The 25,456-nt window shown below is 39.3% G+C and overlaps 2 protein-coding genes across 2 annotated transcripts; one reads left to right on the top strand and one right to left on the bottom strand.

Moving 5' to 3' along the window:
• cUnh19orf25 (chromosome Un C19orf25 homolog) lies at positions 1–2,361 on the top strand. Its single transcript, XM_079483179.1, has 2 exons — positions 1–336; positions 569–2,361. Exons 1-2 carry the CDS (start codon positions 195–197, stop codon positions 751–753), a joined length of 327 nt encoding a protein of 108 aa, XP_079339305.1. The 5' UTR covers positions 1–194; the 3' UTR covers positions 754–2,361.
• On the bottom strand, positions 1,662–24,987 carry apc2 (APC regulator of WNT signaling pathway 2). The gene is made up of 15 exons (XM_079483176.1): positions 24,903–24,987; positions 16,251–16,409; positions 14,943–15,033; positions 14,468–14,720; positions 14,065–14,173; positions 13,688–13,801; positions 13,403–13,498; positions 11,575–11,664; positions 10,616–10,997; positions 10,407–10,505; positions 10,143–10,282; positions 9,756–9,833; positions 9,521–9,637; positions 9,195–9,409; positions 1,662–9,113 (listed from the first exon to the last, which is right to left on the bottom strand). Exons 2-15 carry the CDS (start codon positions 16,392–16,394, stop codon positions 3,497–3,499), a joined length of 7,545 nt encoding a protein of 2,514 aa, XP_079339302.1. The 5' UTR covers positions 16,395–16,409; positions 24,903–24,987; the 3' UTR covers positions 1,662–3,496.
• Positions 24,988–25,456: the final 469 nt, after the last annotated feature.

The following is a 25,456-nucleotide window of genomic DNA, read 5'->3' as shown; positions in this document are numbered from 1 at the left end:
GGTGGCGACTGTCATCACACACATGGTCGTATAACGTCACCCTCTGACGTGTCGGTTCACAAGTGAGTTTCACAGTAAACACAACATGCTGAGAGTTTACCTGTAAAACACGTTAAAGCATTCACCAATAGAGGTGTGCCTTATAAAGAGCATCCGTGAAACTTTAAAACTGGAGCTTCAAAACTTGACTCAACATGAATTTCGGTTCTAAAAGCAAGAAGCGGTTGGTCCTGCCGAGCCGACCCGATCCCCCGACAGTGGAGCAGCTCATCGAGGACGTGAACCGAGCTTATCCCAACGATCCAGTGTTTACTATTTTACACGACTCTGCAGAAGGTAAGTTACCAGAAACATTAAGACAAGAACACAAATAACAAAACCTAATATAATACATAACAGCTTAAATGAATGTGCGCAACTTGACAGTAGGGTCATGGTTAAGATAACACGTATCATTTGATCAACGTGTTTTACAGTATTGTTTGTCCTACGTGAGCGCGTTTTTCTATATTGAATTTTACAATGTGACTCAAACGATGTCTGCAGTGACACAGATGTCATCTTTCAGATTTAAAGGGCACCCCCAGCAGTAATGAAGTGGAGGAGAAATACCTGCAAAGTAGACGCTACATAGAACTGCACGAAAAACTGCAAGAAGCGCGCAGTGATCTCACGAGGCGCAGGGAGGAGCTGCGCGCCACCGGAGAGGCTTTGGAACACAGCGTGGCCGAGGTGAAAGGGAGCGCGCTTTGACATCGTTCCTTGCACCATCCGCTCACGTCTGTGATATGTGGAACACAGAAGGATGTGTTTCTACAGTGGTTGGAGAATAGACATGCAACAACAAATTGGAGATTTATGTCAATAGAACAGTGCATGGCCTTTTCTTTGCGCTGGAAGCTTGGTGCATGCATAGACGGTTTATTCTTTGCAGTGATGGACACATTTATTGACCCATGACTTCTTGCTTAAGACTAATTTGCATTAATTGTAATTAAGGTTTCAGTGCCGTATTTTTTCCCATATTTTTGTGGGATGAGTTGTCATTTTCCAAAGCTGAGGTACATCCATGATTTGTAATATGTGGAACCGATTGTTATGCTACTCAGTCACTACTAAGGACCAAGTTTGTTGTTTTTCATTCACAGGGTGTGTTTACTCAATGTAGCTACATGTTTCGTGCAGGTGTTGCAAACTTGCCAAACAACCCATTTGGTGTTTCCAAAATAGCAATTCCAGATATAGACGTGGAGTTATTATCTTTACACATCACACAATTTGTGCACAAGCCCAAACTACGAGGACCTTTCTCTTGGTATAAGGACCCTTAGTGTGTCGTTTGGTACAATTTAACAAATTATTGACCTTGGGCACCATCATGTCTGTCACATTTGATGTAGATAAAAACAAGGCTGTGAGGCATGGACTGTCCCAGTTTGTGGAGTCTTCTTAATTTATTTGTACCTTGAACAACATTTCTGCAGAGTTTAATGCTTTTTTTCATTAAACCTATTTTATGGACTGTACTTTTATCTTTAACAGCCTCTATTTCATCTGCATCCGGGGTAAGACCAGTACATTGTCATAATGTCACATGAGCTCAATATTTTACATCCTTTAAACCATTTCACTCAGTAAATTGAAATTCAGTCACAAAGTTTATGAGAATGTTTATTCAAATACCCCTCTATCCCCTTGGCCACTGTTTAATTGTTAGTTTACACCATATTCTTTATAAGAACACTTTGAACCCAAATCAGGCTTTGAAAAGTAAAGAAACAGTTCATCCAAAAATTTTAATTCTTAATTTACTTCAGAATGCAAGAACCAATGAGAGTTGAAATTACCATATTTGAAAGCTTGAATTTAGCTTGTTTGTTCGTTCTCTGACAAACATTTTTGTTAATTTCAATGTACATTTACTAACATTGGAGCATTTTGTAGTACTTTTATTATGGATGTGTGTGCTTTTTGGAGCTTTACTATTTGATATAATAACATTTTAATATAACGTTTTCAAATGAAGATAGGAACTCATGGGATGGAATGAGGGCTAGTAAATTATAAGAATTGAAATTTTTGGGTGAACTGTACCATTTATTTCTTAAAGGTAACATTGGGGTTATCAATTACATCAATATTTATGCTCCAGATACAGAACTGTAATTGTTTGATTTAAGGACAAATTGTCAATGTGTCATATTGCTTTACCCCACCAACACTTTAAAATAACAGCATTACATGAACTTTTTTATTTGGCCAAACCCAGTTTCTAAATTGTGTTACTAGATGTCTTTAATCAGTGAACTACAGTTGGTATTGTGAAGCACATCACATCTGAAATGTTGCTCTGTTTATCACAATCAGAATTTCCAAAGATAGATGCTAGACCAGTGACGTTACTTTAAGACAGAATGCATCTAAAAGAGACTTCAGATTAAGATGCTATATTACAGATTAAAGGAAATCAATGTAAATACTGCACCTCCCCAAATAAACTGGTGGGTTTGGCAATGGGCTTTGGTTTAATGGAAGCCATTTTGAACATTCTACAGCAATAATTCAGTCTATCTTAAATCCCAAATCTTTTTCTCAATCCATGAAGCTACTACTCACTTTGAAATACTTAAATCATAAAATGAGTTTATACAGTCATTATATTATGAAAGCATTCAATAAGCAAAAAATAGGTACAACCACTTAATTGTTTGCATACATTTGCTGATCACTCAACAATTGCAATGATTTTATATTGAAAATTGTGAATGTGTGGGAAAAGGATGCATGGTTGTCTTCATACTGCCATTTTCAACAAAAGCGGTCAAGTTCACATCACACGTGTACAGTGGGTGAATGTTTAGCATGCTATTTTCAGCAATGACAGGATTATATTTTGCCTTCTGGGAAGCATTAGCCTACAGTTTTAGATTGGTAAATATTTACAACAGTTTTACTAATTAACCAGAACGATTACATAGACATTTTGTGCAGATTTGACCTACTGTAACTATATTGACCTGCATTAACAATAAGTGAAGGCAATAGGCTATTATATCCTGTCAGTGTGGCAAAAAGGCATGTGCATACATGGTTCTCTTGTGAGAGTACAACCGTCTTTTCCGGTTTGAAGGTGGCACATGGTCATCTGTCGTAACTGTTTTTCAGAGAATGTCTTGCATATTGTCTTAAGTGTGGGGTGCAAACAGAAATCTTCATGGCAGTCTGTGTGATAAATCATCCAAATGGCATATGCAATGGTTAATACAACTGTACAAAAAATATCAAAAATTGTACATCGCTTGTGGTGTGGTAAGGTCCATGTTCCAGTGACTTTCAATAGTTCATGGGTAACTGTGAGTGTTTTCTCAAATAGGTAAAACTCCAAATACATTGGCACGCACAGAACTGAGGTAAAGAGAATAACGTCCACTACCACCATTGTCTTTACCCAGCAGTGGCCTTAAATACAAGCCCGCAAATGTGGACATGTCAGGTTTTACGCTTCATGCTTCTCACTTGACTTTACAGGCATTGGTGGTGCTTGACCTTGTGTTTGTGGAGAGCAGGAGACCATGGGACTCGGGATGTAGTTGAAGGGAGTAACCCTGACAGCTTTACTAGGAGAGCTCTGACGGAAATGGCCAACCCCACCACTATGGGTACTTTCCACTGACTGAAAGGTAGATGTTGATGCTGTGCTGTAGTTCTTGAGGGATCCATTCAAATCCACATCTTGTAGGTTATTCCCACAGGCCGTGCTTATTTTTGTGGGGATGGCAATTTTTGTGACCTCTGTAATGCCAAGGCTATTTTCAATTGTGGGGGAGGTACTTGAGTTTGTTTTGTTGGCTGAGAAGTCCTCTGTTTGAACAGTTGCGTCGCTTGTTTTCCGTGATGCCAGAGTAATAGTTGGAAGTTTTCCTGGTAGGGGTGGTGGCATCTGTTTGGTACACTCAGGTGAAGGCAACAGAGGCAACGCAGTGGACGGTAGAGTGCTTTTTAATATCTGGGGAACATCCTCATCCCGAATCCTTCTCCAGGTCACTTTGTCAGTGCTTCGTGATGCAGCTCTATCTGTGTTTCGCAGTCCAACTCTTTGCTGCTTCTGACTTATGTTCCTTTCACTCTTAGCTCGTCCACTTGAGTCAGAAGATGAGGAACGTAGAGAAGAGCGACTGGTGACTCGACTTAAGATATTTATACTGGGTGAAGAAGAGTATCTCTTGAAGGTTTCATCCTTCTCTCTTTGCTTTGTCCTAGGCGTATTCCTTTGCTGTGCTCTGCAAGGACTTTCTGAGCTTGTTCGTCTAGCTGGACGTTTCACAGTGACATTTCTGTCAATGGATGTGGCTCTTGACAGAGCTGTGCCTTGTCTTAAAACCCCTTGTTCCTGTATTGGTCTTTGTCCTTGAGTCACAAGAATTCTTCTTGGGCCCTGAACTTCTTCCTTCAGCTCTTGACAACGAGAGGAGCATAGGAAGACAGCTGGAGTCCCTGGACCTGCTCTTCGAGGTGAGACATGCTGCGATGTAGGAACAGAGCGTGAACAAGAGGAATTGTGTCTTGATACTTTTGACGATTCCTTGATGAATGTCAGCTGTCTGAGATAGCAATTCCGGTCTGATTCTCCACTGCTTGAATGAGTAGATGCCATGCGAACCAAATCCGTCCTGTGTGCTGGTCGGATTCTTTTCCCTAACATCTGGGTGTTTTGTCTGCTAATGCCAGAGGGCTGGTTGGTTACTAAAGGTGAAATGCTTCTGGTTTGCTTTGCTGGATTCTGCATGAATGGTATTCTGACAGGGGATTTCTGCGTTTTTTTGTGTACGGGAGATCTGGCTTGATTATTGCTTGGAATGCTTTCCCTTTTCTCCGGTGGACTGCATGGCGCAGATGCCGCTTTCTCCTGATGTTGTTTAATTAGTTGTGTTGGAGAAGTTCCTTTTTTCTGAGTACGCCTGGAAGGAGTTGAACTCTGAGATGATCCAGATGATGAACTCTTTGGTATCCTGGCAGGTGGTGTTGAGCTTCTCTTGGGCAATGACAACTGTGTTGAGTCAAGTGGATTGCCCAGTCTGTGAAGGCTTCTTGATCTGTGTTGAGCTAGATTTGGATTTTTTGGGGCGTCTGATTTCGGTGTCACTTGTTTGGGTGTTGGTGCTGGTCTTTGAGAGAGGTGCATCTCCTTCTTAGGTGTGTATATCACTGTTCTACCCCTAAAGACCATGGGTAAGTTTGGAACTGGTTTGCGAGGGGCAAAATCAAGTGGCTTGTTAGCCTTTTTATCATCTTTAAAAACCTTCTTCTCTTTAGGAGTAAAGCTCGAAGCGGAGATAAAAGACATTACTGATTCAGACTCTGATGATGGTTCCTGGGACTTCGAAGCTTGCAACTTTGTAATGATTGTATTTGCTCCTTCTTGTATTGCTCTCCATTCAATACTGTTAAGGTCAGAGTCTTTGTCTGATACAATATCATCACTGTCAAATTCATCTTCTGGGCATCCTTGCTCTGTGGCCTTCTGGGGAGCAGTTTTATGTTTGTGCTTTTTCTCAGCCTTCTTTTTCCTGGCAGTTTGTCTTCTCTTATGCTGAGGCATAGCAGATGTTATGCATTTGAGCAAAAGATCATCCTCTGAGTCCATGCTGACTGAACTTGGTGAACTGTTCTCTTCAAACTTGTTTTGCTGACATTTCAAAGGGTAGTGACCAGGTTTGCCTGTTGTATTATTTCTATTCCTCACCCATGTATGCTGCACATTTTCATGATGTTCTTCAAAGTCTGCATCACTCAAAGAGCTTAGAGAGGAACTTAAAGAGTAACATGGGGGTGCATCTTCTAATATCAGATTTTGCTTAATCCTCTGAAAGCCTTTTTGGCGGGACTGGTAACTGTCGGCTTGATCTTGTATATTAGCATTGTGTATCATGTTAGTCCGGCCTGATTCACGCTGTAGTTTCCGTCCAGTTCTATTCATCAGTCCGTTCTGTCTATCCATTTTACTGTTGTAAATGGTCATTTCTGAAGATGCCGTGTGATGCCTAGACTGAAAGGCTAAAGTGTTGTCCTGGGCATGACTCAGAGAGCAGGATTTCTGATTTTGGTACACATCAGTGCCTTGTTTCCTTAAGGGAATATCTAACTGTGGCATGCTTTGTGACAGATTTTGCCCTTGCCTTTGAATTTGCCGAACTGGAGATTGACTTTGAATTCTTTGTTCGGTCAGTTTTGCTGCCATCTCTTTACTGTGTGCAAGTAATCTTTGAGTGGGAACCATATGTCTGATGGTTTTGTTTAGTTGGTTTGGCACTATTTGAGACTGACATGCTAATTTAGTTGGTTTATGAAAGCGAGAGAACATACGAAGCTCTTCAATTCTTTTGGTTTCTATATCAACAAGCTCCTGTGTCTCTTTGCTTCTTGACCTCCAGTCCTTTATTCCTTTAGTTCTGACTGGATACTGTAGGGTTTCATCACTTAATGAAGTGGTGCTTGAGAAATTGATTTGGGTTCCTTCAGCAGAATCAGTGTAGGAGGAATCATCATGATAGATTTCGTTTGCATACATTCCAAATTTTGGTCCAGGACACATTTGGCCGTTTCTATTTTGCAGCACCATATACACCGGTAGTGGCACAGATTTTCGACCCTGCATGTTGAGAACTTGGTTTGACAAGGTAGGCACCATAGCAGGTCTTACCTTCTTAAACTTGGAGGGCATGGCAGAATTGATGCACTCTTTGAGGATTTCAATGTCATCATCTGAGTTGCCTTCACTGTATTGGTCATCCATATCCTCCTCCTTCCCAGAATCCTCTGGATCATTGTCTTGTTGATTTAGCAAAGGAGTAAGCTTGAGCTCCACATCTTTCTGGACGTAGTGCTCATGCAGAGGCAGAGCACTTAGACTTGAGGCACATGAGAAATTCTCAATTGGTTTTTCCACAGTGAAATAAATCATTGTGTCCAAATCTGGTGGTAGGTTAAACCTTTCCTTAAAGTCAGCGATTTCCATAAACTTGCGCAAGCTGTTTTCCCATTGGCTTCCTACACCTAGAGTCTGTGTCTCTGGCCCACCTGATTCTGCGCAACATGGAGTTTTACTGCGACTTGGTGGCATTGTTTGACCAGGGCTATCTGGTAGGTCACTGGGGCTAATAGTACCACTTATCATTTCACTGCATGGATCACTCTGAATAGAACTGGCTATTGAGGGGGATTCAAAGCTGCCAAGTGAGCTCACAGAACTACATCGGCTCATTACAAGTGGCGTATCATGAATGTAGTTTTCTGAAGAGCTGGATGGTGTCCTGTCCTCAAGAATTATTGGCGATACACCACTAAAGAACTTATTTTCATTTTTTGTTGTACAAGTGATCTCAACTGGATCAGAGCTGCTATTATTGGTTGGAAATGTTTTCTGATCAGTAACTAACAACTGGCTGTCACTCAAGTCATCAAGTGTCTCATCCTCTTCGTCGTTTCTTTCATCATTCACATCTTCCACCTCTATGATTTCTAGAGAGGAGTCACTCTCTAGCTCGTTGTCAGTATGACTCTGCCCATCAAGGGCTCCATCCCCAGAAGACAAAGATGACAGAGAGCTACAGCGTGAGAAGCAAATTGGAGTGTTCTCTACAGAATACTTCTGAGGTGTCTCCAGCTGTCCTATTGTGGGGCTTCTTGCAGAACATATTGGGGACAATTTGCTAATACTTCCACCAGTCATCACTGTTGGAACCCAAGCTTGGCTGCGCATTGCTTGTGCTGCCTGTACGTTAATTGAAGTCTTTGCAACACCAAACTTAGCAACACTCTGGATCAGTGGAACATGTTGGTAAGAGGGAGAGAGCTTGACAGTTGGTATACTGGTATCAGAGGACAGCTTGGTTGATACAGTTGCTGGTGTTGCTATAGGTTCTTGGCTCTTTTCCGTATCTGTGGAACCTAATTCAGGCAAAGCGGCATCTTTGTTAGTCTCAAAATCTCTCTCAGGAATCTCATTTTGATAAATGATTCTTGACAAATGATTCATGCCACTGTTCATTGGCTCCCCGTGAGCCACCTTCAGGTCAAGTTTATTTGGACGGCGTTGTTCGGTCGCCCTCGCAGGTGTATGAGTCTGGTCCTGACTGCCACAATAGCCATCACTGATGCTACCACTGTTAAGACTGTCATTGGATAAACTTGAGTTGGCCGTTTTGAGACGCAAGAAGGCCTGTGCTCTGCTGAGACGCTCCTTTGGTGAAAAAGGAGTGGTATCGGAGAAATGGCAAGGGGAGCACGAAATGGCTCTTGCCTCATGTAGTTCATCTGGCCCATAATTCCAATCCAGAAAATGATCTTCTGAACTAAGACTGAAACTGTCTTCTGAAGATGTATGCATGGTAATATCTTCTACCAGTTTGTCAATTTTTGCCACCGTGTTGGTGATCTTCTTGGCTAATTTCTCAGCTGCAACCGTCACTTCATCATCAGGCGATTGTGACCTTTTATTGTCAGTTTGAAAGGGCTCAATGTCTTGTTCGGGCTCCCCCTCTCGCTTTTGAGGCTGGGCCTGAAGGAAGTTAGAATTGTTCAAGAACATTGAAAGCATGGAGAAGGTCCCTGTGTCCAGGCTACTGGACACATTAGGTGCCTCATCGTCATCAAAACAACCGGAATCTGATGCATAATCCTTTGCTAGGCTCTCAATGTGCCGCAGTGGTTTATTTATACTCTGATGTTTGAAATTTTGCTTCTCTATTGAATCGAATGTCTCTGCCAGGTGCTTGGCATCTAACTCTGCCTCCAATGCTTTCTGCTTTCTCATGTAGAGAGATGGCATACAGGATCCTGGGGATATAACAGCAGTATCCTTATATTTGAGGGGACGATTTGTGAGGAGGTTCCGCAGAGCTGCAGCACTTCCCATGGCTATCATTTTGTGCTTTGAATGGATGAGATTGCGCAGCATGCTCACAGCTCCAAGGTCCCACAGTAATTCCTGGTCTTTTGGATTTCGTGCTGATAGGTTCCAGAGGGTTCCACATGCATTGCTTACAATGGTCAGGCTGTGGGATCGCAAGTGCTGAAGCAGAGTCTGAAGACAGTTATGATCCCTGAGGATTTGCCTGAGGATGAAATGGTGTGATGTGATTAGTACTATGAAGGATATCTTTTGATGTTAATGCAAATGTAAATACGAGTGATACCTGTAATCATCTCGGGTCGCAATAAGGCTGGACACGTTACGCAGGATGCCTCCACCGCTCTCAATAATGGCCAGTGAGTTGGTTTGACATCGATAAGTCAACGTGCTAACCAAAAAGCCAAGAGCACCATCAACGGAACAGATTGCCACCTTATTCTCTGTGCTGTGTGCGGACAGATTCCACAATGCACTCAGGGCACTCTTTAAGGTGGATTCCTGTAGCGAAGATGATGCAGACTTACTTGTTAAATGTAATGAAAGGTAATTGTCACAATGTTACTCATTAAATAGCTACTGAATAAAAAGAAATCGTAATATTCCTGGTACCTTTGTAGCCTGCAGTGCACAGGTCATAAGACCTGAAACACTGCCAACGTCCCGTAGAGCTCTCTTGCTGTTGATATCAGCACGCCAAGACAAGTTTCTCAAGATACTTGATACCACCTAAAATCAAATCACAGAGATGTTCGTGGGGCAAAGCAATAAATACTTGCTGAAACTTATTTTAAGATGATAAAGAAACGATTTAATGCCTCACTGTTCTAAAAAGTAATCTATATACCTGCTGCAACTCCTCATTGTCAGATGCAAGTTGCGCAACAATGGCTTGAAGGCAGGTTTTCTTTGAGCAAAGTGTAGCCTGAAAAGAAAAAGACAATGTTATAAATATCACAACAACACAAATAAAAAATCCTCCATGTCTTGATTATACATTTGCCTGTTATTAAATAGCCTATTATATTGCAATATAATCAAAACTACTACAAAACTATAAAACAAACTAATATAAATAAAACTAAAAATATAAAATAATTTCTTGACTGGTGTAACTATTTCTGTCTAGTTAACACAGTAGCTATTGGCATGTGTGGTAATATTAAGAGACTGAAGTCTGAACGTTTATGTTTGTTTAAAAAGAAGTCAAGTCATGTTGTGTTTAGAAATGTACCTTATTTACAACGTCACCATACGTAAGGTTAGTAAGTGCCATTCCAGCGTACCGCCGCAGTGCCATTTTGATCGGTTCATTCTGCATACCATATAATTCCTGGTCCAGCTGCATTAGTTCTGCAATGGCTTGCAGGCCCCCTGAAGGATGCAGAAACAAGCCTTTTCAATGCAACCAGTTGAGGTTTACTTCATTGTAAAAATGCAGCACACATCAATGCTCTCTAGTGTAATTACAGAAACTATACTTCATTCCCGTATATACCTAGTTCATTCATTGCCCTGCGGTATTCCTCCTCAAAAGATAACTTCATTATCGCACACAAGGCCTGGCAAATCTGAGGATCCACTGGCTCAGGGATTTCTGTGAAGTGTAGATCACATACTGTACATTATGTTTATGTGTAGAATACAATTTTAATTCAGTACATTTATTTAAACCCCCTGGATTTTATTGACTTAGCCAGGACTCACCTGTTGTCTTGGTACCACCAGGGGAGGGGGTTCCCAAATTATTCTCAATCCAGTCCCATCCATTCTCGCAGTGCGATCGGATCTGCTCCAGCACGTGCAGGACCCTCATCTCACGGCGAGCCTGACCTTCATCTGGCTGTGAGTACACAATGTTGTGCAGGGCAGCACTGGCTCTAGAACGGGCTTCACGACTGTATCCCCCGGTTCCAGCCACCTCGCCGGTGCCTCCCTCGTGTAGAATTTGCACAAGCAGTGGGACGCAGCCAGACTTGCGCATGGCGATGCAGCTCTCCTGTGAGCTTGACATCGCCAGCAGTGTGCGAGACATCTCCTCTCGATCTCTGGAGGCCAGCATAGACAACAGCCAAAACACCATCTCTACCTACAGAACAAACAAAATATTACTATTGGATATTATCTGTATACTTTACAAACAACATGCAGGGGTATTTTAAGTTAATATTGTGTTTACAATTAAATATTTGAATACTGGATAGAGTGGTCAGAAACAAACCAGAGTTAAGGGCAATATTATATAGATTAAACAGAAACGGTGTTTAAAATGAAGGGTAATGTCCCCGTAGGCTTAGTTCACCCAAAAATTTGAATTTTGTCATCTGTATAAATTTCTTTTTTAGTTAAATTTCATTTAGTTTGCATATATTTTAAATAATGTACCACTACTTTAGTAGTTTTCTTTCCTCAGTAGTGCCCCAGAACTGTTCGTCTACAAACATTTCTCCAAACATCTTCTCTTGTGTTCAAAGCAGCATGAGGGTGAGTAAATGAATACATAGGTTTCATTTTTGGGTGAACTATCCCATTAATTTTCCATAAACAAATTAAACCATTTCAAAGATGTATATCTTATGCATTATTTACAGCACAGATTGTATTTACAGCCTGTTGCCATGTTTGAAACTGATTGCATCTCAATGAAATTTGGATAATGGTCTTACTTTGTTCCCTGCTTCTCCAGGGGCCTCCAAAGTACCAGCATTTCCAGTATCCATGTCAGGAACAGAAGCTTTTGAGAGGCACTCTGTGCTCTGTAGAGAGAGAAAACATGATTTGTTCATTCGGGCTTCTAATACAATTTGGTTTGTGTGTCAGTTCTGATCTCTTATTATTGCTAGATATATCTAAATACATTGCAAGAGGGCATAGATCATTTGTCGTATTTTTATGATGGAAATTTGGGTAGTGCATATATGCACCATCTGCATGTGGGGAGTGAATCAGCACCATTGCCAAAGCACTTGATTCATTCTTTCTTGCTCAAGCCCGTCACTATGGTAACTCCTGGCACCAGCTATCCACATGCTGCTGATCTATAGAGCAGTGATCCAATAGAGTGCTGGGAAAGATGTACTCTTCCTTTGTTAAAACTATCAAACAGAAATCATGACTTACAAAATCAATAGAATAAAGTGAAGAATCTGAAATAGTTGATAATTTACATTTCAATAAGGTTGCCCCAAAAACTGTGACCTGCAAATGACGTTCAAGTATCTCACAGTATTAAAAGGAGAGAAAAGCTACTTGGTAAGTCTGTTGTTCGTAATTCATAGTAATTCATTTTAATAACGAATGGACAATAAAAATAATACATGTTATGCAGTATAATATGAAAAACACACTTAAAAGCATTTGTTGTTGATAAATAGATACTTGCGCTGTGGGCAAGTATAAATGCAAAGAAGCAGACTATAAAATCACAAATATTTTAGAGCCTAATATACACTAAATAGTATGAATGGCGTCCCATCATTTTCTTAAAACGCATACAAATAAAATCTTTCATCTTGTCTTGTTTTTTTGTTTTGTCTTGGGAGTTTACTGTCAGTCTGGTGATGTGTCTGAGCAGACAGATGTACTGAACTGCACTGGGAATACCTTTAGTCCCACCGAGCTTTACTTTAAAATGACATCCCCACATTTGCCAAGCGTCACACATACTGAGCACCCAATAGTAGACGGTGAGCAGTGGGCATTTCTCCTGTTTTCTGCATAGCAACATTCAGTGCCAGTCTGTGCTTTAAGACAGTGCCATGTGAGACGGAGAGGTACAGCTGGGCAAAGAAAAGCCTAAAGACTGTAACACCTTCTACACGGGTCAGTCAACAATGTTCTCTGTGTTTTGGTGCTGCTCCTGGCAACTGCAAACCTTTTGTAAGAGTTTGCAGCATGTATACATTACTCTCTTTATCATTTCACCATATTGAGGAAATAGGATATCTTAAAAAAATCTTGTCTGTAGCATATTGATACAGTATAACCAATTAACTGAGAAAAAAAGTATATAATAAACCAAAGGGGCATTTCTTCTCTCATAATATGTGGGATTTAAATTATAATAACCATTATTTTGTTGCATTTATTATTTTATTATTTACATTACTTGAGGCTTATTTAATGTTATTATTGACTACTTACTATTAAATATTGAGATATATTAATGCATCGACAGATAACAATAAACAAACTGTTAACTATCAAGTGGATTCATAAACGTTTATTTAAGGGAAACTTTATTTACTGTATGTTCAATATTAATGACAAAAACACTACTTTACAAGTTATTTATTTGAATAATAAATTGAAAATAAATAAATAATGAAATGTAAATGATAATATGTTTATATGTATATATAATGAAATACGATAAAAATAAAATATATATCAATAATAATATATACTTTTTTTATTATTGAGCACAACTAATTCACTAGTTATTTATTTAAAAAATAACAAATGTAATTATAAAATGACAAGGAGTTGACTCACCTGAGTCTCTGTTATAGCGCTCTTCTCCTGTAGACCTCGTGAGCTTTGGACCTCCTGCAACTCTTTCTCCAGCTGCTCCAACCGAGCAACACGGATCTAAATGCAGATGCACATGTAGTGATTATTGATCGACTATTGAGACACAATAGGCCCTGCTAAAGACACCTGAAGGTTGGTTTCCATGTGATGTGCTGATGACAAACACGTGAAGCTTAAACTGGATTTATAGCTACTGTAGTTTTTTGTTGATGAAAATGTAATGCTAAATCTGTAATCTGCTCTTACTTGTGTTCTCTGAACCATCTCATCGCTGGTGCCGAAACGTTCCTCCATAACAGAGCGCAGTTGCTGGGCTTCAAACTCCAGCTGCTGACGAATAAAATCCACCTGCATGGAAAACTGTGAAAAACAGAAATATTTAAAAACATTTTAAGCAAATCTAAACCTCTCGAGATGTAATAAGTCACACAGGCCCAACATATGGTGGTGGTAAAGTTGCAGTATAATAATTGCATAATAGTTGCAGGAATAATTCATGTCGTTTTAAACCCTCATACAGATCTAGATCATCAGGAAGTTGCAAATGTGATGACAATTTCTTTTTGACAGCTTATCAGCTCAGTCCCTTCAGTTGAACTGAATTACAGTGAACAATGCTTTACCGTATCAAGCCGTGGCAGTTCAGCCAGTTTCTGAGACAAACTCTGGAGCTGTGAGTAATACCACCGCCTTTCTTTCTCTTCTTTTTCTGTTTCACTCAGCAACATGGACCTACAACACAAATAGACAGACTCCTTAAACCCAAAATTTTTAATGCTCACAACAATTTTTATTTCCTCAACACTGAGTTTTAAGATTCCATCCAAATATCTTTTTACACAATCTATTTTAGAAATAAATGTATACATGTTTGAAACAACCTTAGTGTGAGTAAATGATGCAGATTTTCCATTTTTGGATGACCTTAAATTTAGGAAATACGGAAGATAAAACTGCTCATCAAGCCAAGTCATATATTTTTTAAGGACACAATAAACGTAACTAAACAAACAGTGTTTATCTCACCTCTCTTTACACAGTTCCTCCAAATGCTGGGCAGTGACACGGCCGTCTCCGGGGCCCTGATGATGGTTCGTGGGGTGTATGGCCGTACCCTCTCCAGATGCGGACTGGCGGGACGATGGACAGATGGGGCTCCGGGATCTGCCGATGCTGAGTCTCTCCTCCCCATCCCCTACCGCCATCATCTCTGGAAACGCACGCAGGTTGTGAGGCTGGTACTTGAGCTCATAGTAGTTGGTCAGGTCCATATGCAGCTCTAAAGGAACAAACCAATCCACATCAAAGATTTGATTAATAAATAGCAAAATTTATATTTATACGGACACTTTTGATATGGGTGTGCCATTTTTGTAAATAAATCAAGGACATTACTTCATTAATTTAACAAATGCATCAGTAAATAACATAAAAAGGAGTAGGATTTTTGATATTCATAAATGCAGAATAAATATTTATGACTGTGTAAAGAACTGGGTACCTTTGAGCTGGTCCAACACATCACTTCTGCCCGACGAGGCGAGAGTTCCTGCCTCCTGCTCCAGCTTACTCTGCAGCTGCCTCAGAACCCCCTTCAACAAACAAAAACACAGAGAGGCGGCCTTCAGCGCTTGCCAATGGAGTCCATTTTAGCAAAAAATAACCAAGCGAAGAGGAGAACATCTCTCTCATATGGAGGCACACTTAAAGATGATTTACAATAATGCTTTATGGTGCTTTCATCTGCTCTGATGCAATCAGTGATTTTCAGGCTTTAGTGAGGATTACACACAGCATCTGGATATGTGGACCACAGTGAAATCATTTTGCATTTTACTTCATTACATTCCAAAGCATAATATTGTGTACTTTTTACTCCCCTAAATTTCATATACATACATTTTTAACCTTTAGTTTTTAAGTGCATTGTAAATCTATTACTTCCTGTTTTTTGTAAAACACTTAGAAAAGGACTAAAAGTAATTTTAATGTACTTAAGTATTCAGACTTTTATGAAAAGTAGTGAAGTGAAAATACAAACACTTGACAAACGATGATACAAATTTACGGTGAAAAAAAAGATAAAATATTTAACGACTTTTCACTTTCTTTATGGCGATTGATTAAATTAAATTACATAACCCTTGGAAAACGTCATTGCAATACCCCCTTACTGTACATTCTGTTACATTGTGTATTTTCTATATATATTACAATGATGTTGCATGTCATGTTTTTTATGTAATTTGTCATTTCCTAATACTTAATCAATAAAGTAATGTGGTATATTATAATGGCCTATTATAATGCAGAATATGATAGGAATTGGACACACACACTTTACTGGAACTCGAAAACTGATGCAATATCAAGCTCAAATGACATCAAACATCTGCAACTTAAGACACAGGGTCAATAATGATAAAATAACCTCCATTAACCTCCTGTTCAACTGCAAGCAATAACAAGAACTGGAATGAGCAACAGTGAATTTAAAATGCACTCAGGCATCGTGCAGCTCAGGGATGCTGGACATTTACCATTAGAGTCTCGTCTCCAGACATTTTGTAGAAAGTGGGTCATGACTAAGGCAAGATGACACAGCACACTGGTCAACACGCCTTGCAGTATTAACAGCATATGCATCATATATGTGAGCAAAACTGACTAAAACATTAACATTCACTAAACAGATTCTCAGGGAATTAAATTAAATTAAGTATGTACAGTGCAACTAAAAGAAAACTGACAGTAAAATCAAAACTCTTATTTTCAGTTTGATAATCACAGTCATCTAAGCGTCACTCACCTTCATGTCTGAGGTTTCATTCTCTAGCTTGAACAGGTGATGTGAGTTGTCCTGAAGCTCACGTCGCAGGTGAGAGTTCTCCTGACGGAGATCCTCCACCTGACGCACCAGCTGGTCATAGGAGGCCGTCGGATACGACATCATCACACGATGGGATCCCTGGGAAGGTCAGAGAGCAGGGGTCAGAGTTCAGTTTAATGTCTGCAGGAATGATTTTTATCTGCAGGAACCCATTTATTAGTGTTTATTGAAAAGGATCTGTTTTTTTCAACCACAGAAATTAAATATATTAAAAATCTCATAGTTTTTTTTGTACATTTTATAGTCATTTTTACATAATTTTTATGACTGTATTGATTAAGAAATTGAATAACGCTGTGAATCTTTATTTATTAATCGATAACCATCTTAGTACATCGTCCAACAAACATATTGAAGCTGCCCTTCTGAAACCTTCTATCTCCATATTTTGTGATTTTTTTGCCATGAATCATTATTATCAACCACCCTTCATGTTTGTCACTGTATTTAAATAATACAAAGTATTAAAAAGTGCTTCCCAACTTTGACAACACAGTATTTAATCATATAAAAAGTACAGTTCTTTCCTTTTCCTGAAAAACAGCACATTCGGACATCCAAGGTTTTGGAATTAATCTAGTGGATTATGTAAAACCCTTTAAGAGTGTTGAAGTTGGATCTTCTAAAAAAATTCAAAAAAGAGAAAAAAAAAATTCAGCTCTTGCAGCACTACAGTAGGAAGGTTTATTTCATCACACCCAAACACTGGAGGTCTACTGTATAAATACAGCACATACATAGGCGTAATAGGACAGGTGGGACATGCCCCCACCACTTTTTGGAAGAAATTAAGAAATGCTTGCGTGAGGTGATATTATTTAGGCGCCATTAGCTCTAAAACTTGTGGAAAACGCAAGATGCGGGGCTTTCTCACCATCTCCCATTGCTCACATTCGTATGTTATATTTGCAGAGAGCCCGCGACTCCAGAAATGCGGCCAGTATAAAATGCGTGCATCATCTGCGCTCACGGCGCTTGCTTTTGCATCCAGTGTCCAAGCACAAATCACGTAACATGAACCAGTGACATTTTTAGTTATAGGAATCAACTGTTCTCGTTCGTCATCTTGTAGCTGGATCTCTCCACCGAACAGCCAAGTGACCATTTGGGAAGCACATACTAATAAAGCTAATAAAGCCAAGAAGCCAATGGGTGGACCAGCCACTATATATGATAAATATTCACGACTAGTTATTACAGAAACAATTTATTAAAGTATTGTTTTTGTGGTTTTCGTCCCTACAGCTTTTCTAAACAAAGTTACGCCACTGAGTACATATTTGCACCAATGTGTCATCAATTACATTTGGCTAAACCTGAATGCACTTCTTGAATAGCTATTCAGATTAGTTACTCAACAAGAGAAAGCTCAGCCGATCCCTAAAAGGCAAGTGAGCAACGGATCCAATTATACTTTCCTAAATCAAGTCCTGGTGAAAGTATAAAACATTACTCATATACCATCTATGATGTATACAGCATTTAAAGGAACTATTTGACCTGATAATAGCAAAGCTATATCTGGTAAGTAGACACAAATCAAATCTTTAAGCTTGTGAATGACCAGGTCCCAAAAACCAGGATCAAGCCATCTGTCTGTATGAGCTGAGCCTCCGTGTGTGTGATATGCCAGGTTTGCATTATTCACGGCTGTTAATTCTCTGTGACTGGTGCCAGCAGCTCCTCTATAGACCATCCCCCACATTACAGTCCAAACCAGAAACACATCAATCCTTTATATCCCCCCATTCTCTCTGTCTAGGTCTCCGTCATAACTCGTTTCCATCCTCCTTTACTGTCTCCCTGCTTTTCCTTCTCTCTCCAAAGATACAAATGCACATATCCCTCAAGCTAGCAGCCAATATCGATCTAAAACATGGAGCAAGATGCATGTCTACATTGGTTTCTGTGAACTGTTCTCTTTCAACAAAGCTGGGGATTTAAGGCTAAAGCCTGTACCTTGACACCTGTACCATGATATAAACCTCAGTCTGCCGCTTATAATACCACATGAGGTAAATGATGCAAAGACACAGCCCAACACATCTTAAAGGGATAGTTCACCCAAAAACTTCTGTCATCATTTACTCGTCCCCCTTCAAATTCCAAACCTGTATGACTTTCTTATATCTGCAAACAAAAAAGAAGATATTTTGAAGAATGTCAGTAAACAAATAACAACAGGCCTCCATTGACTTCCATTGTATCGACACAAAACCACTGAGACATTTCTCAAAATATATGCTTTGGTGTTCCACAGAAAAAAAGAGTAAAGTGCATGGTTTGAACGACATGGGGATGTATGAATGCTGCATGACATTTACATTGTCATTTAGCAGACGCTTTTATCCAAAGTGACTTAAAAAGAGTTCAGGGGCGAGAATTTTATTTTTGGGTGAATAACCTAAAATAGTCTTGAACATGTTAATGTACTAAAAAAAAACAGCATAGCTCTTTACAGAAACTAAAACACTCAAATCCATTTCAACACACCCTAACGCAGGCCAACACAACCCACAAGGCTCGGTACACGATAACAACCACACCCAAACAAAATATAACTCAATGTGACCGTTTGTAATAGATTAAATCTATTAAAATAAATACATTTCTGTTGTATCATTGTCTCAATGGAGATACCAGCACAGATAAGGAAATCCCAAGGCATTCACAACAATCACGACAATCCTCTAATTTTCTAAATTAAGTCTCTGTAATTCTCTTCTAACAGCCCTCTATTAGTCAAATAAAGATTTACTCACAAACAGGCCGTTGTGTTCTCCAGACTGAACAGATCCCAGTCTCTGCCGGTGTTCAACTGCATTAACACATCTAACAAAACCAGACCTCTCCGGAGAACCACACGCCTTTATGCTCCATTGAAGTCCATCTGAGGACAGGCTGGATTATGCAAAGATCCCGCACGACCCCAGAATCGATCCATTAAAATTCAGACATACAGATCAATGCAGAAAACCAATTTTCCGGGAAAACAGAGGCCAGAGCGATGGCCTGTGGAGGTGCATATATACTTTGTTGTGCACTGATCAAATTTCGACTACTGTAGTTTATGAGGACACGTCAGTTCACACAGTAGAATAACATACTGTGAATTATACTGCATAGTATCTACCAGAGCCATTGAAAAACAGAGTTGTGACACACTTTGACGTCGCTGCCCTGCTGTCAACCTATTTGAATGGGGGACAGACAACAGCAACTATATTTGCATACATTTTGCTAAATATATAAGTACATTTTGTACTCTGAATACGACATTAACTACATTTACAGCAGAATTTTGTCTGGATAAGTTATATGAACATAAGATCTATAAATATAAGATTATGAATATAAGATATGTCCACCAACTTGTTAAAATGTATAAACATGCCGTTATTTCGCCAACTGTACAGAAAATGCGTTTGGGAGACATTAAAATGAATGGGCTTCAGTGTAGTGTTTGGAACGATTGGTCACTCCATGAGACAAGTTACTTACACAGTGTCGTTACTCTGTTTTTCAACGGCTCACGTTTCTACCAATTAACTGTACCCCATGAAGAAAATAGATGAAAACATACTGAATAAAATCTAAAATGCAAAATGGTTTATGTGAGGCTTAAAGAGCAGGAAGAGGTGGAAAAGTTAGAAAATATAATTATCAAAATTATTTAAAAATCATAAGTCAAGGGTAGGTCACCATGACAAAAAAAATTGATAAAATGGGGGGGGGGTGAAATCTTTAGGATAGAGAGACGTTTGATGATGAAGCAAGCGTGCCCATCCACAGGGATTCAAGCGCAGCTGGTTTATTTTTTTCCTCTGGCTAGTTTTGTTGCACATCTAAAAGGCCTAATACATGACCAGTTGGGCACCATGAGGAGACATTAGATGATTCAGAATTTTAATTGGCTCCTGAAGGTGTTTCAATAACCATTACATTAATGGTGCCAGGAAGGAAACTGCAATCCTCCTTTTTCATGTTTTGATACTGCGTTTTCTGTGCTGCGGTGAATGCTGGGTAATCTGTTCAAAGATCTGTCCCTCGAGGACAATAACTGAGAGAGCGTTAGTGAGCTGCCAATGCACTGCAGCGGTTCTGGACGGTTACCATGGTAACACCCTATCCCTGTTCTGCTTTGGGAGGAAAAGCGCTAAAAATCACAGCATCTGAATTTAGGCTGTGTCTGGAAATGAAGTGATACCCAATATACAGTATGTGTCACCGTTTGATCTAACGCTGGGGTTACAGCGGTACAGCACACCTCCCCTGGGTCACATAGCAAACTGAGCCCTTCCGATGTGTCGTTTATTATCAGATAGAGGACAGATACACGCAGAGGGCAGATGTCTCAGAATTAGCATTCACGGATTCAGTTTATTTATATATATATATGTATATATATTGTCTGCTTTGTTTTAATGCCTGATTCACTAAAAAGAAAAAGATTTGTGGCTGAACACAATTTAGTGCAACTACTTTATTTTTGAAAATCACCCCGCAGTCAGTGTTAGATACAGACTCTAGTGACTCATGCAGCAACAAAATCTACTGAGCACAGCAAGACACGTTCAATAAATGATTCATAGTAAGCAAACATGCACAACAATTGGACAATCTTTGACCCCTGATGCATGCTCTCCAAATACAGTAAAGATGGACAACTGGAACAAACTGGTGGGCATTAGTCATGAAGAAGAGCTCTGACACTGTCTAAAACAGCACATCTTTAAGGGACAGTTCACCCAAAAATAAAAAATCTTCTTTTGTGCTTTGTATAAGAAATTCATAATAGTTTGAAATGACATAAATAATAAATAATTTTTATTTGGGGTCAACTCTCCCTAGCAGCACCTGTCATGATCCTGCCTCTCATGATCATGTCAGACCTATGTGTTTTATGTGGCGAAAGGGCATTGTTTTGGTTTTTGTCACGCCATGCTCTCTCTCTGGTGTCGCGTCCTTTAACCCCGCCACCTGCCCGTCACCATCCCTGGTCTATCTTCCCCTTAGTGTATCATTCCACTCACCTGCTCTGTGCAATCCTCCTGTTAGCTTTCCCCTATTGTTATATCCCAGTCACCTGCCGCCACTCTCCCGGTGTAATCAATCCTTGTGTGTGTGTCCCTTTATCTGGCCCCAGTTTCTCTCTGTCCCTTGTTGGTTCATTATTCGTTCCAACTGTAGTCTGCCCTGCATACCCTTCCTCGCATTGGAGTACCCTTGATCCTGGTTTCAAGTTTGTGGACTTATTATTCAAAGAACTTTGTTTTGTCCCCCTTGTGGGAGGTTTTGTGTTGTTCATGTTTTCCCCATTGTGGTTTTTTTTATTCAATAAGTTTTACATTTAACCCTTCATCTGCCTGCACTTGGGTTCTGTCCTAATTCATGACAGCACCCAATACACTGTAGCTCACACAGCTAAGCCCACGCCAGACTTGACCAACACAATACAGATACACAGCCTTACAACAGTAACAAATAAATGGTTTGGTCAATATCAGTCATTGATTTGTGAAAAATAATTAAAAATGCATTCGGACAGAATAATTGGTGTTATGGATTATGCAGATTGTTTTCACTGGATGTGCTGCAGTAGATGCTGAACATTTTGTTTGAGATGCCTGTGACTCTGCTGTGCCCTAATGTCCTCCCTATTTGTGATATACTGTAACTAAAGCCTGAGGCTCTTCCGCCATGCACACAAAACTGCCGATACAACCCCAACATACTATAAAACAATATAATCCATAATTCTAATATAAAGTGCATAATCCCTACCCAAGTAAAAAATATTAAAAAATAAATATTACAATATACTTAAAGAGATGGTTCACCCAAAAATGGAAAATCTGTCATTTACTAACCTTCAAGTTGTTCACTTGAACTCAAAAGAAAATATTTTGAGGAATGTGGGAAACTAAACAGTTCTGGGGAACTATTGACTACCGTATAATTTTTTTGTTGTGTATATGGAACTTAATAGTTCCCCAGAATTGTTTGGTAACACGCATTCTTCCTAATATCTGTCCTGATGTTTAGCAGAACAACACTGGTGGGTAAGTAAATGGAATTGCATTTTTTGGGTGAATTATCGCTTTAAGTATATTTGCTTCTTCAGATCATAAAAAGTAAGAAAGAGATGGTTCTTTAAAGAACCTTTGACTAAATGGTTCTTTGTGGAACAAAAAATGGTTCTTCTATGGCATCACTGTGAAGAACCTTTTAAGTAACATTATTTTTAATATAGTCAATATGTCGGTAAATGTGTTAATACATTTAAACTATACTGTACAATTTTTTAAGGTGTGTTAAAATTAAATTCATTAAGCATTAGTGATGAATAAAAAATCACAGTTTTAATAAATGCATTAATGTCCAATCAGCTCAAGTACAAATGCACCCCAGAATCCAAATGCGAAGGGTCACACTACCTAGGACACATTTATCAATACAAATAATATATTATTTACTGAACCCCAACATGAGCTAGAGGCTTGAATTGATTTCTTTCGATAAATCAAGAAATATTTCCAGAAGGCTTGTCTGAAGGAAGCTCTTTCGATACGCTGTATTAAAGTAGGCCACAGGCAGCATGATTGAGAACAAAGAAGATGGAGGATGCCTACCCTCCTCCCCCCTCCACATCTATCTCCCAACAACCGTTCATAACTAGAACGTCTGGTTACCTAGGAAACAGCACCTGCAAAGGAAAGCAGGTCTGAGAATTCAAGATCTGAGCCAGCAGGTCATGTGTTTGGTTAAGAGACGGCATCAACAGCTTTACAGTAGTACTGTACTGTGAATCGTTTGTATAAAATGGTTGCCAGAGAATTCAACCTTTGCCAAGCGGGCAATAGCGGATGAGTGACTTTTTCAAAGCATGCAATTAAATTATGTGATTTGATTCAGATCATTTTATGAACCTACCGGTGAGCTGTTTTTTTAAAGCAAAGAAAAACTGAATAAAAAGGAATAAAAAAAGTCAAAGTTATTTGGAAATCTTAGCCACACACCACAGTAACTGAATGCCATTGTACTAAAAATAAACAACATTTTTGTTTGTTTATTAATATATATGTTGTTTAAAAGTTATTAAGCCAAAATGTACAAGGTGTACGTTTGTTCATAGTAATTACACTTGCGATTACTGTTTTTTATTCATGTTGCACATGCACAAAAAAATTACATATTTTTGTTGGGCAGATATTTATATTATTTAAGTATATTGCATGCATCATTTTATTACGTTTTACAGTGATTAAATGTACAGATCATTGTGCAATAGATACTATGTAGTTAGTATTTAAGAATAAGTATTTAATTTTTAATTATTTTAATTGGCAGTTGGATATTTTTGAAGGGATAAAATCTGGGGGGGATGCCCCTCCTAGCCAACCCAGCCTGAAAAATGAAATGAATTTGCAAATTTGTAATGTTAAAACAATGTCAATACAAATGTATTAAACCGACCACTACATCGTGGACATTCTAAACATTAAGTTTTTCTTCTGAAGTTAGATTACTAGATTATTTTTTTAGGTATTTATCAACAAAACCTTTATTATAATCTTTCAACACACCCCTGAGCAAGACTTATTAGAGAGAGAGAGAGAGAGAGAGAGAGAGAGAGAGAGAGAGAGAGAGAGAGAGAGAGAGGACCACCATCTTGTGTCTGAGTATTCTTGAGATTTCACTATCCACTAACAGCACAAACATAACAACTGCCACAATCTATAACACTATATACAAAACATTACAGAAGCAGTTTGTGCTTTCAGTCTTTTGGGGGGGAAACGTAACATGTGTGTTCACGGGACGGTGCTGGTTATGGTAGAAACCTGAGTAACTTATAAGGATATTTTGTGTAAAGATCCAAAGTTAGTGAACTTAAAGCGTTGGGCTATATGGCTGGCTATATGGCTCTTTTTGTCATTACTTGTGTAGTGTAGTGAATCCATTTCTGTCTGAACCAAAGATTATCAATGACATGCAATATCACCTGCAACTGTAAGCATCATCACATTTTCTTTGTGCTCATGCAAAACACAGAGGCCGAAACGCATTCGCAAAAGACCCCTTGCCTGCCTGTCTGTCCACGAAAGGCATTGAATTCCTTTAATCTTCTTCTTTCAAATAGTATGAACCTTATATCATAAACTAAAAAACGAAATGGCTTTCAGATTTCTTAACACCAAATCGGATTACGCTCAGAATCCTCCCATATTAAAGTTGCCTTTGATGTTTTATTGTTGACCTTGGCACAAGTATTTTGAATACCCACACGGAACAGAAGGAAAAAAATAACCTTTAAACATTCATGCATTTGTCGCAGTCACAAGAGGTTTATCTTATTCGGCATCGTTAAAGGATAACATTGGTGGGAATGCGCGAGCGCGAGCAGCCATCTCTCCCTCATAAATATTCTCATCAGGACCATCTGACTCACGGTACCAGTGTATGTTGTCCGTTACATTTCAACGCATAATACATCAGCAGCACGCACGCATGTTAGGTGATAATATATTTCTTAAAAAGGCTGATAGATTAAAGATGATCGGATCTTACCTCATTTTCGTGCAGCGTTGGTGGTATTTACTGGGCGTGGAGTCGCTGCTGTCTTTCTCTACGAGGACGATGCCCTGCGTTCAGTGATGCTGCGCGCGCTCTGATGTCACGCAACGCGATGCTTTCTCTCTCCCTCTCCCACACGCAGGCAGACATAGTGTTTCATTTTCTCTCTGCCTTTGTCTGACACGTAGTTTTATAGGACACATGTCTATCCGTTGAGATTGTCAATGTATAGAAGCTATGTTGGTCAATGCTGCAAAGGAATGTATATACTGTAGCATTAACATTTAAAATACGACGGAGCTGACGTGGCTATACAAAAAACACCCTGGTCCTGATAACACATCATATCTACCTTATTTTAGTTTGGGTGGGATATCTGCTCAAATAAATGTCATTTGTATTATTGTTATATAATATATATATATATATATATATACTGTAAATCTTATACATTTCTAAAAAATAAAGGTTCAAAAAAAGTGTTCTTTGCCAGACTGTAAGGTCCCATGAAAACATCCACTGAACTCTTTCTGTAGGCTTAGTCTACA

The sequence above is a fragment of the Barbatula barbatula genome, assembly GCF_947034865.1.
Source record: "Barbatula barbatula genome assembly, chromosome: 20".
Classification (NCBI taxonomy): Eukaryota; Metazoa; Chordata; class Actinopteri; order Cypriniformes; family Nemacheilidae; genus Barbatula; species Barbatula barbatula.
This window is presented reverse-complemented; position numbering and strand designations above follow the sequence as displayed.

What these genes read in the sequence shown, in the direction of transcription:
- cUnh19orf25 (XM_079483179.1), top strand. Translation starts at nt 195, where the DNA reads ATGAATTTCGGTTCTAAAAGCAAGAAGCGGTTGGTCCTGCCGAGCCGA. An exon ending in TTTACACGACTCTGCAGAAG is followed by an intron (nt 337 to 568) that starts GTAAGTTACCAG and finishes GTCATCTTTCAG; the next exon opens with ATTTAAAGGGCACCCCCAGC.
- apc2 (XM_079483176.1), bottom strand. Translation starts at nt 16,394, where the DNA reads ATGATGTCGTATCCGACGGCCTCCTATGACCAGCTGGTGCGTCAGGTG. An exon ending in TGTGTTGGACCAGCTCAAAG is followed by an intron (nt 14,721 to 14,942) that starts GTACCCAGTTCT and finishes TTGTTCCTTTAG; the next exon opens with AGCTGCATATGGACCTGACC. An exon ending in CAGGGCAATGAATGAACTAG is followed by an intron (nt 10,283 to 10,406) that starts GTATATACGGGA and finishes TGCATCCTTCAG; the next exon opens with GGGGCCTGCAAGCCATTGCA.